General features: G+C 41.3%; 1 protein-coding gene across 1 annotated transcript in view; it reads right to left on the bottom strand.

Annotated features, from left to right (window-relative positions):
• Positions 1-10,449, bottom strand: part of LOC126335913 (Down syndrome cell adhesion molecule-like protein Dscam2) — a 217,596-nt gene extending 207,147 nt beyond the window's left edge. Inside the window, exon 1 of the mRNA XM_049999387.1 lies at positions 10,443-10,449. Within this exon, the coding sequence (XP_049855344.1) occupies positions 10,443-10,449 (7 nt within the window). The remainder of the gene's footprint in view (positions 1-10,442) is intronic.
• Between the last annotated feature and the right edge of the window lie 1,868 nt (positions 10,450-12,317).

The following is a 12,317-nucleotide window of genomic DNA, read 5'->3' as shown; positions in this document are numbered from 1 at the left end:
CATTGAACCTAGTGCCAGAACATTGTCTATCTTACTTGATGAAGAACTTGGCCAATTGCTACTGTAAAGCACCATGACATTTGCTTTAACTGGAAAGATATGGATGGATAGTTTTAGTACGACCTGCATACGTAATCGTCGGCCTCCACGTCATGTAAGTTACCAAGCTGCGGTCTAAAATGTTTCAATGCAACATGGACATACTTACCTAGAACGGCGCAAGGGGTGTGTGTGTGGGGGGGAGCTTAACGCAATTTTCTGCGAATAGGTCACCACGTAGATTGTCACCTCCATTCACTATAGTGGATGCTGTTGACTTCTTCTGAATCCAACTCATGACGTAAACATGAAGTGTCTTGATCAAAACTATACGTCGTTACATTTTCGCGGTTTGCTATTAAATTCTGGCTATGAATATTTCTTCTGCAACTTGAATTACAACGATTTACTTCCTCGTCGAGCGCCAATGCACTGATGTGCATGGCCACCCTGGTTACGGAAAATGGTTATAGACACGTACATACGGAATGTAAGATGTGAACGGCCGGCAAGCTCGGAGATCAGAGAACAGCGATGCTTATGATACACATTATAGACTACTGTTTTCGGATGTTCATGATTAATATATTACAAAAAAATATAAGAACATAGATATATGCAGGTGTGCAGTGGTCAGCACTTTTGTGCATACACAAGTATACGGGCATGATGTGTACCATGTTGATGGTTCTTACTGTGTTTGGTGGAACTGGTGGTCAATCTAAGTTACTAAAACTTTTGGGTTTTGTTTACAAAATAATGGCCTCAATGCTACACAACGTAAAATTAATTGGAAATATTTGGATTAAAAATACGAGTTTTATCAGTATAAAATGTAGATGACAGGATATGGATTAGTAGTAAGCTAAGGATATACAATTTTTTGGAGTTTGAATCCTGTCTTATACAATTTCTTGGAGTTTGGAAACTCTTCGTTGGATGCTGTAAGGTTCGTGGTGAATGCAAGTTTGTGAGATTGAGGATCATTCAGTGACGAAAACATTTAGTTACTTTTATTGGGATAAATAGGTAGTTTACAAGGTAGTAAAATTTTTTAGTGTTTTCTGTCAGACGGTGGCTAATTTTAGCTCGCGGTCGGGATCCAGTGCCAGGAGTGCCATGGTGTTAATTTTTTTGGTGCTATGATCATAATCTGTGCTGAAAGTTCGTGGCTGTGTATTGTGTCCAGGTTGGTTGTTAGTGTGTTGTGTATGATTGGAGGACGGAATGTGTATTTGAATTTAGGTTTTCTAACATTCTGCGTGGTGTCTGTCTGTTCTATATCGTGTCTCCCTACCACTTTCGCGCAACGACACTCTGAGAGTGTTTTTTAGGGAATTGACTAGTTTGAACCTGGGACCTATTGCTGGTAAGGAGACGCTAGACTACACATGGCATGTAGAGTTCAGAAGAGTTCAGTGAGACTAGCGATGATATAACCAAATACTTAATGATTTCAGCGTCAGCTCCACTGCACTCCTTGTAAAAGAATCTTAATACTAACTAAATGTAGTGGAAGGGGTTCAAGGCTTTATTATTTTTAGTTAGCTGGTAAAATAACGTCGAAAAAGCAGTTGAGTTTACCATTGAAAATTTTATTCTACTCACAAAACATTGTTTATAAATTGCACTATTGATAAAAGGAAATGTTTTAATACAGGATGGTAAAAACCAACAGCGTTCAACAAAAATGTGAAAGAATATTCCCTGAATGGGTTTCCAAGTTCTACAATGGATCGAAGGATGACCTATGCCATATCACATCTATAATCTAGGTTTAAATTAAGTTTCACAAAAGAAAAAACTATCAAAATGGTCTACAGTGGCCCTCAATTATCTTTAATTACTTATCTAACTTGTCGTAAATTACAGTGCCTGATGTGGCTTCTCAGTAAGTATATAACAGAAAAATCATCGCGCTTCAGATTTTTACTTCAAGTGGCAAATGTGAACACCATGAGCTTTAATTAACGATCGACACTAATATTACGCAAAAAGGCGGTGTAACAGATGAGACTTCTGCAGTTCCGAGTGAAGCTTTATGCGCTGTTATGCGGCATCGCGTGCGTTCATTACCTTGTCGGTGTTCGTCAGGGGGCGGCGGACAGCACAGCTCCGCTCACCTCGCCGTCTCGGAAGCAACTCTCCCCTAACTTCTCCTTACTACAATTTACTGAAGTTGGTTTAAAAAAACTATCTGGCTGTTTTTTCATCTGAGCAATCAGGGTCTCAATGTTAACCTTAAGCTCTGCCTACAAAAATTCTGTCTATCCAATGAGAAACGTTATACTTTTTGTGGTGGGGCAATGTTTTTAAAGTTTGCAACGTAACACAGACACAAAAAAGTCTCACGCTAAAACTTGCAACTGGTGTGGTCCTTTTAGTGTTATCGTAAGATCTATCCTGTTCTTCTGGAGGGCTCTAGCTTTTAACATGGGCTGGGGGGGGGGGGGGGGGTAGGGCCTTCCAGCTTAACACGGTTCTGCTCTCGGCTTCTGTTCTCGTTTCTCCCCTCGGAACTGCGTCTGTCTCACGGTGGGAAGGTATGACATGCATTTAGGCATTCTTGTGTTAGTGGTATTCCATTTGCTCACTCGTTACTAGTATTACTTTGGTTAATTTAATGTCACAATCTATTCCGAGCTATGTGACATACTACTGGATTTGCTTATCATGTCAGGGTTTTCATGGAAGGTGTTGGATTTGTCTGACACCTTACAGTTTGTTTGTGAGAATCTGTGTATGAGGTCAGGGCGACTTGCTAATATGCGGCGGCCATAATGTTGCTAGTCTCGGCTGTAGCTTCATCGTATGCTTCATGTCTACGGGCAGTGGGTGGGAGTCTTAGTAGGCTTAGTAACATGCGCCTTTCAGTCTGACAATGTCTTTCAGTTTTCGTTTGTGACATACAGGCTAAGAGCAGCCGCATGCTCTAAAAGGGGACGTACAAATGTTTTGTATGTGTTTATCGCTGTTTTATCATTGCAGCCATGGAATTATCCCCAGAGCCTGTCTTATTAGGGACTGACGTTGCCTAGTTTTGTTTAATGTTCGTTTGATGTATTCGTCAAAATTTAAGTTCTTATCTAGAGTCAACCTAGGTGTTTCGCTTTGTCGGTCATGTTTATTTTGGTTCCCCACATCGTGAGTGTGATGTTTTCTGGGTATTTTTTCGTCTTTTTGGGTATGTTGCGATGTTTACACGGGATTAGTTTTGTTTGGTTCGGGTTTGCTTTTAAACGCCATTTATGCATCCGCTCTTGTTGTTTCATGCTGTACGTTATTGTTTCTCGGCTGATGGAGGGTGTTGAGCCGGCCGGAGTGGCCGAGCGGTTCTAGGCGCTGCAGTGTGGAACCGCGCTACCGCTACCGTCGCAGGTTCGAATCCTGCCTCGGGTATGGATGTGTGTGATGTCCTTAGGTTAGTTAAGTTTAAGTAGTTCTAAGTTCTAGGGGACTGATGAACTCAGAAGTTTAGTCCCATAGTGCTCAGAGCCATGTGAAACATTTTTGAGGGTGTTGAGTTGAGTTGAACTTCTTATTTAAGTCTGGTGGTTGTATGTTTGGCCGTGGCGTATAATGAGTATAGCAGGGGGGATATTATTGCATCCTGCACTACCCTGCTTGTTGGAAGGAGAGGGAGAATGTTTCGTCCTTTACACGTACTTGAGATAATCTGTCTTATAGTATTCTTGGGAGAAAAGCCTAATTTTAGTAATTTGTATAGTAGACTGTTATGCCAAATCTTGTCGAATGCACGCTCGATGTCTAGAAAGACCGCGAGCGCGTATTGTGCCAGATTCTGATTGATTTAATCTGGAGCCTGATTAGAGATGCGGGGTTATTTGTAGTTCGTCTGTGTAATTGGTTACCCTATTGGTAATTATCTTCTCGAAGGTTTTTCGTGAGTACGTCTATTAAGAATATGAGGTGGTAGGATTTTGAGTCTGTTTCAGGTTTTCCCGGTTTGTGTATTATTATTGTTTTCGCTTTTTCTACACTTTGTGAGGATGATGTCATGCATCATCCTGTAGTTAAATAATCTCAACTACGGGTATAATTGTCATACGGGGGCATCTTCTGAGATAAAGTCTCTGAATACCATTTTCGCCTGGGGCAGGGTTTTTACTACACGTGATGACGTCTTCGACCTCTTTTTCAGTGATACGCGCGGTCGAGTTATATTCCCACCCCCTCAAGGCTGGCTGCACGTCAGCGGTCGCGGAGACGCTAGCGTCGGCGTCTGTGGTAGCGTTGGTGTAACTACTCTGTCTGCCCTGGTCTCCAGATCGTTTAGTTTCCTGAGAATCTTATAATTAAACCCACTGACTCTAATTGTATCTGGCGGGTCGCTTGAACTTGCACGCGCAACAATCTGATTGGCTAACTTGAAAGCTAATTAACTCGGAAACAGCGCAAACTATCAATTCTTTTCTTAACAAGTATTACCCACCGAAAACTACCTTGCAACATCATCAGAAGCCTTAGCAACACCATCACAAGCTTTTCAGACTGTTTCTCACCAGTGAACTGTTGAACGGTGTTCACATTTAGTGGAATCACTGCCTTTATCGTTTGAATATGATTAGCTTGAGAGATGAATTTTTATCTGATAATAACGGTAAATGAACATCGGTGTTGGCGATCGATCCCTCAAGGGTCACATAGCCGCGTCACTCACAGATTACATGCTCTCAGTACAAAAGCTACAACATTCCACAATCAATACCTGAGCTTTTTAGAATTATCGTTTAGACTCATAATGGATTTTAGTGCAATTTTCTTTCCTCATAATGTGTGTATGTTTGTGTTACAGAGACACACCACACACACACACACACACACACACACACACACACACACACACACAGAGAGAGAGAGAGAGAGACAGCGACAGAGAGACAGAGAGAGAGAGAGAGAGAGAGAGAGAGAGAGAGAGAGAGAGAGAGAGAGACTCGTATAACCCACAGCCACTAAAGTCCATGTTTTCGTCTGCTAGAGTAGTAGCACACTGTATTGAGTAGTGAAAAGTGTGTCTTTAAACAGTACTTCGAGCATGGTGTCTAGTCAACTAATCAGGTTGCTTGGCGCTAGGATAGCCTCTTTTTGATAAAAGAAATAAGGGTCATGTGCCTAGAAAACGTGATTTTTCACAAACGTACGGGGCAGTTCATAAATACTTGTAAACCAAACATTATGTACCAGTTTCCGTTACATTATAATTAATTGCATTAACAGTATTGTATAGTTACTGAAATTAGTGAAAGAAATTAACCTACACCCTCTTAACAGTACATACAGTACAATACATTAGGCATGACAAAGCATGCAAAAAGGAAATTAATAGAACTACTACGATTTACATTGATTTAGTCTCAAACAGCATGAACAGTCATTGCAAATGGAAGGGAAGACTTACGGAAGTACGTGGCGGAACACGAGGTAAATAACTAGCATATCAGCTTAACCAGCGAATTGCAAGTCATCACGAGATTTCCTTCTTCTGGGGATCCAGAGACAAAATTAATGGAACTACTGTGAACGTCAACGGCACTTAAATCAAGTATGGACTTTAAAATATTTAGAGACAAACAAAGAAAAACGCTTGTTTTTTACGGAGCAACAGTTCATAATAGTGATGCACAATTCTCAACTTAAATACGGGGTATCCTGTACAAAACGGGACGGGTGGCAACCCTAATTGGCTCTGACAATGGGAACTCCCCACCGCACCCGCCTGAGGTTTAGTGGTAAAATGGCTAGTGGATAGCCAGTCAAAAACTGAACACAGATCAAGCATGAAAACAGGAAGAAAGTGTACTGAACTGAGAAAAGAGAAGCAGAAAAGAAACAGTGAACGGCCCAAACATGATACGTGCAACATCGATCAAACTGCAAGAATCACGTTGTTGTACTTCTCTGGTCACAGTGATGGACTGCTTGTTTTCAAATCTCACTAGTGCCCTACTATTTTTTTTCTCAAAATTCTGACTTTCCATCCGATCACTGATCTGTCTGTTCTCCTTCTGTACGCTTGACAGTTGTCATACTATACATTGGTCATAGAGTATGAGTCATGTGGTACGAATATACATACTACCGTCGCAAGTAAATGTTATGAATACTGAGAGTAGGCGACATGCCGCGTAGACCTCTCACAGAAATGAAAACAACAAACAAACGGATGTGAACTAGGTTACAACAAAGGAATTCAAGAGACGGAACTTCCAAAACGGAACAAAAGGGTCATAACATGTGGTACTTGTATAGAACAAATATGAGGAGGTACATGCGTCTGGATGTCCCTTTCTTACTCCTCGCTGTTGCAAACGGACGTTAACTACGACACAGACCAAATCTGAATTGAGCCAACTGACACATCAATGATCAGACTAACAATTCATAATTTTGTCGGAAAAAAGAAAAATAATGGGCACTAGGGAGATTTGAACACTCTTCGCTGTCCAATACCGTGACCACATAACCTCGATATCATGCATATTTATGTGCCTCGACGTTGCAGCTCTTGAGTTTGGACCGTTCACTATTTCGATTTTGCTTCTTTTTTCACAGTTCAGTACACTTTCTTCCCGTTTTCATTCTTGATCTTTGTTTAGTTTTTGACAGGATTTGTCCTGGGCTATCTTACCACTAAATCTGAGGGGACGAGATGTGGAATTTCCTTTGTGAGATTCCAGTTCGATAGGGCAGCGTGGACAGCCAGCCTACTTCTGCTCTTCTTCTCAGCGAGAAGCTATGAACATCGTACTGCCTGTTGATGACTTGAATAATATGTCTGTTATGTATTACTTGCTCGCACGGCCCTGGCGTACTTCTATATTATACGATTTTCAAATTCATTTTTGAGATGTGCTTTGCACCTGCGTGTTCATGGAAGCAATGTTAGCTCAATGTTTAGTTTGTGTCTTTGCTTGAATATGATAGTCTCGGCCGGCCGCCGTGGCCGTGCGGTTATAGGCACTTCAGTCCGGAACCGCGTGACTGCTACGGTCGCAGGTTCGAATCCTGCCACGGGCATGGATGTGTGTGATGTCCTTAGGTTCGTTAGGTTGAAGTAGTTCTAAGTTCTAGGGGACTGATGACCTCAGATGTTGAGTCCCATAGTACTCAGAGCCATTTGAACCATTTTTATGATAGGATCAATACCTATTTTTCATTGTGTCATCCGAGCATATCATTTGCGTTGTACACTACTCTGCCGCTTCTAAATAATAAATGTTCATATGTGTTTGAAACCTTATGGGATTTAAACTGCTAAGGTCATCAGTCCCTAAGCTTACACACTACTTAACCTGAATTATCCTAAGGACAAACACACACACCCATTCCCGAGGGAAGACTCGAACCTCCTCCGGGACCAGCCGCACAGTGCATGACTGCAGCGCCCTTAGACCACTCGGCTAACCCCGGGCGGCGTCTGTATAATATTACGAGGATTAGAAAGCGTATGGTGTTATTTTTCTGCTTGCTAATATGAGTACTGTACAGCCATGTGGTGCGATAGGTGTGTTTTCTGAATAATGACTGAATATAAAGTTAGATAGCACGTGAATTTTTTTCTTACGAAGTCATTTTTCAATCTAATGATCTTTAATGTTGACGTGCACAAGTACTCATTTATGCTGTGTTCTTTCAAGCATCATGTACGAGTGCACCGTAACTGAAATGAACTGCTTTCAGCAGAATTAATCTTTCCAGGAACTGCCTTCAGCTGTCAAATTATTTACCGATTTTATGTGTAATTAAGAGCAAAATCAGATTAGTGCGATTCGCACTGAACTTCAAGACACTTGGCTGCAGCAATAAATGCTAAGGACTCTACTTTCAAATGAATCACTTTTTCTTTCGATACGTGTTAGAACATACTGTGTGCAGTTACATCTGCATTTTACGTGTTTTTCTTACAAGAATGGATGCTCGGTTACTGATAGGCTGTACTAGGACTGTTGATGATCTTGGTCGCAACTTGCCTTCATTAACTTTGTGTTAAGCGTCCCATTGTTGTTCCGTTGAGTATGTAAGTTTGCTCACTACCTCAATTTCATTAAATATAATGAGATACCTTTTTGTTCATTAATGGGTGAAATTTCATTGAAAGGGGAAAATTTTCAGGCCATTTATATTAGAGTCGTAACTTGCTATGTCTTCACAGATAAAGTTATTAGGTAGTGGCAGCTTTCGGGGTCTGTCTGTATTTGGTGGAGAGAGGAGAGGGCTTAGTGCCCAATAACCCATTCTTCAGGCAGAATACGCTGGCAATTCAATTAATAAAATTGTGAAATCACCTTACAAGTATAATATATAATAAATTAATCTGCGTTTTTCAACTGGATTGTTTTGTGATAAGGGTAGTCAAGGCAGTAACTTCAGACTATAATAGACGGCAAGAGCTTACATTTCGAAATTTTACCAGCTGCTGGAAATAAAGGGAGCAAAAAGTCGAAGTAAACTGGGAGGAACGTTGTGAACGTGATGGGAAACGGAGATGGACGTATAGCTGTGCATGAAATGACAGATGTAAAATCAACCTAAAAATTCAGAAAAAGGGAAAGTTCCGAACTAAATGTAGATAAAGGGACTGTATGTGTTAAAATGTTGTTGAAAGTAGTTGGATGTAATCGCACAGGGCAGGATCTAATTGCAGGAACAAAATATTTGAATCTTCTTTGTGCGAGGTGACTGAAGGGTTGGGATATGACACCCAACTTAAGTATATGCAAGCGTTGGGATTTGCGTATTACTTGTACAGCCCCGAGTAACGCTGTTGAGGGATTTGGAACATGGATGTTGAAAGAGATGTGAAGTCCCTTGATGTGGGTATATACGCCCCGGGACAACCAGGAAAAAGCGAGAATTTTTCAGAATCCGGGAATTTTTCATTGATTTAGTTTTCAGTTAAATTTTTGTAATTATGAGTGTTAAGAACTGATATTATAACAAAGCATTTTGCTTTAGCCTGCTACTGTACAATAATACTGCAGCAATAAAACACAAAAGAATAACACCAAAGAAGCATCAGTTGCAAAGGAAATGCGCCACTTTACAACATAACGCAGTACGCACAGAAGCGTCTGCGACACCAAATTGCGTCAAAATGTCAAACGTCCTAGGATGCAGACTAAGCTTTCGATGAGCGTGGACGTCGCAACTGTCAGCCGGCTGTTGTTGCCAAGCGGTTCTAGGCGCTTCAGTCCGGAACCGCACTGCTGCTACGGTCGCAGGACCGAATCCTGCCTCAGGCATGGATGTGTGATGTCCTTAGGTTAGTCAGGTTTACGTAGTTCTGAGTCTAGGGGACTGGTGACCTCAGATGTCAGGTCCCATAGTGCTTCGAGTCATTTGAATCATTTTTCATTTGTCACAACTGTTTATCTTTGTAACAGATCGCGAGAAAATATTGCGAATTTTAGCTTTAGAAGCGTTACTTTGAAGGTACATTATGTTAATGTAATGAAGTACGATGAATTTCTTAAAACATTGAGCGTTTGGCTATCATTCAAAAGTTAACATTTTGAGGACCAGCCACTTACCAAACTTTCAGCCAGATAGTGTCTCCCGGCCAAAACTCCATACGATCATTTCATATGCCATTATTTTTAGTGGCTCATTTGCGTTTGATCTATCTTAAAGCGCAACATGCGGTACAAAAGAGCGATATTACACGTGACAGCTTAGCTTTTCTTGTAACTATACTGTATGTGTAATACATCGAACCATTAACTTTTCCTATTAGTGTGTTTGCACTACTTAACAGATATGTTGCTATTGGTTGACCACATCACGTGTGCTACCTGCTATCTTTGGCTAGCGAGATCACGCGATGTTAGCTATAACTGGCTGACAAAAGCGATCAGTAACGATTTCAGTACTTTGCTCCATTTGATGGTATTCGTATTTGTACTTTCGTAATACGAAAATACGCAGTCTACGTGTCGCCGCGTATCAAAGATCTCTCCAAAACGCGTTGTGCTGGTAAATTTTAAACCGGTGCGCAAAACCTTTACAATTCAAGGTATTTGCAAAGTATATTGTCACTTAAAACGGAAAGAAATGTACTTTTACTCGGGGTATTGGGTATTTTCATCCGAGAAAAAGTGTGTTTTTTAACTGGGAATCCGGGAAGAATTCGAGATTTTTTTCCTACCCGTCTATACACACTTCACAGTTGCTTCGGTATTACGAGTCTATTTCAAGATTTGTTTTGTAAGGCATCTGAAGGCAAAATATGAGCCTCAGGCTACTGTTGATGCTACTTAACTGTTGCTAATGTAGTCGGCACGTGATGGCACAAAATTCGGTGGCAAAGTATTGTGATTAACCTTATCTCCTCCCATCCTCATATGATCACTTTGTTTACGTTTCGAGAAGAAAATTTTGAGAACCTGCCATCCTTGCTTGTTATATCATGAACAGGTCACGAGAAGCAATGTTCCTGCAAATCATGATTAGCAGTCCACTGTTACTGAATGCCTACTGAATTCTACTTAATTCAATGTCATTTTTATTGTAGATTAAACTATCTATTCAGCTGTTTTATCTCCACTAAATGTAGAACGTTATAACTTAGCGCGTAGTAACGAGAAAACACAGATTCCTACCTCCGAGTTTTAGCTGTGCAGTCCCTTGGGCCGCTTCTCCACCATTTGATACAACGCACTGGTACATGCCTTTGTCTGTCCGTTCCACATGCTCTATCTTCAGCGTCTGGAATCAGAAAACATTAAAAGGAGAATGAAGTCAATTGGGTATATCACTAAGAAGAAATATGTTTCGAGAATACTTTAGTAAGTTTAACAAATGTTAAAATATTATACTAATGCTTACAATTGTGTCACGCTGCAACGCTTTCCATTTTATAACATTATTTATATCTTTACAGTTAGAGATGAATAGAGGTAGAGAACAATTCTGGAAATCCGGGAGTTTCCTGAGCAAAAACTGACGTTATTTCAGCATCTTTTAGAAAACACGAAGACATTTCAGGAGATAAAGATGCGAACATTATTGTTCCTTTTTACATAGGCCACGAAAGGTACTGATACTAGACTGATCGAAAGCAACTTTATGTTGCTAATGTCATACAGAGTCCCGCAACGAACTTGTAACTTCATACTAGTTACCTGCCCGGGAGACATCACGAACTCTCGGCTCCATCCGGGGGCCAAAGGAAATAAGTATACCAACTGAAAGGTAGTCTGCCAACTAAAGGTCTTAACTTCGTGACGTATTATCGTCAGCTTGCATGTATTTAAACGCGCAGTTAGGAATTATTAAACTGGTCTGAAATAGTAAGTCGCTCCCCACCGGAGACGGTCGCTGGAACTCGTACCGTTGACTTTGTTTCCGACACATTTCGGTAGGCTGTGTGTTTATCTTTGTACGATGACTTGTCAGTGTGTGGTATGAAGTGCTCTGTGTAATTGTACTTGTGTACTCAGCAGTGAAGTTATTTACTCCTGAGGAACTCGCAGTTCGTGACAGGGACGGTGACTTCTGTACCCATCAGCGAGGAGATTCCTCAGATGTACGTTCTCGTTGGTTGTTACTGTTGTCCGACATTGAATTGGCGACAGGTTTATGTGTTGTGATCTCTCTAACCGCTGATATTATGTGTGCGTTTTTAGGTGACAGTTTTAGGTGGAGGTTTTCCGAACCATGATTGCGTAAGGTACTGGCAGAGGTCAGACCTCAACTTTCACATTTGAGATACTGGCAGCCACAGCAAACAATTGCTTTTCGGCAGTTACCGAACGCTTTGTGATTTGGCTGTAATCTGTGCTGTGTGTTGATTGTTGTTTTCTTCCGTTCTTTTGAAGAAAGTGAAGAGACTAACTATGAACCATGATGGGGTTCGAGGATGACCCTAACAACACTAGAAGGAAACTTTCTGGCGAATTAAAACGATGTCCCGAACTCGAGACCTTTCCCTTTGGCGGGCGAGTGCTCTACCTACCGAACTATCCAAGTACTACTCAAGAGCCCTCCTCACAACTATACTTTCGCCAGGACCTTGTCTCATTCTGGAAACACAAAAGGAATTAACGATCCCAGTGCCTGTATATCAGTTATGCCTTCGCAGCAGCGCAGAGCACGGACGTGGGCTGCCAGCCCTGCGAGTGGCAGACGGGACTTGTTCCTCTACGCCGGTCCTCCCACCTCGGACGGTCTAACAAGAGAACATCACCAACTCCACCTCATATTTTATGGAGAAAAAATATTCTTTCAAGGTAACATCCACAGTAGTCGATCCCCGAGCG

Source organism: Schistocerca gregaria, chromosome 2 (genome assembly GCF_023897955.1).
Source record: "Schistocerca gregaria isolate iqSchGreg1 chromosome 2, iqSchGreg1.2, whole genome shotgun sequence".
NCBI classification, from domain to species: domain Eukaryota; kingdom Metazoa; phylum Arthropoda; class Insecta; order Orthoptera; family Acrididae; genus Schistocerca; species Schistocerca gregaria.
Note: the sequence above shows the minus strand (reverse complement) of the source record. Positions and strands in the feature narration are given on the sequence as shown.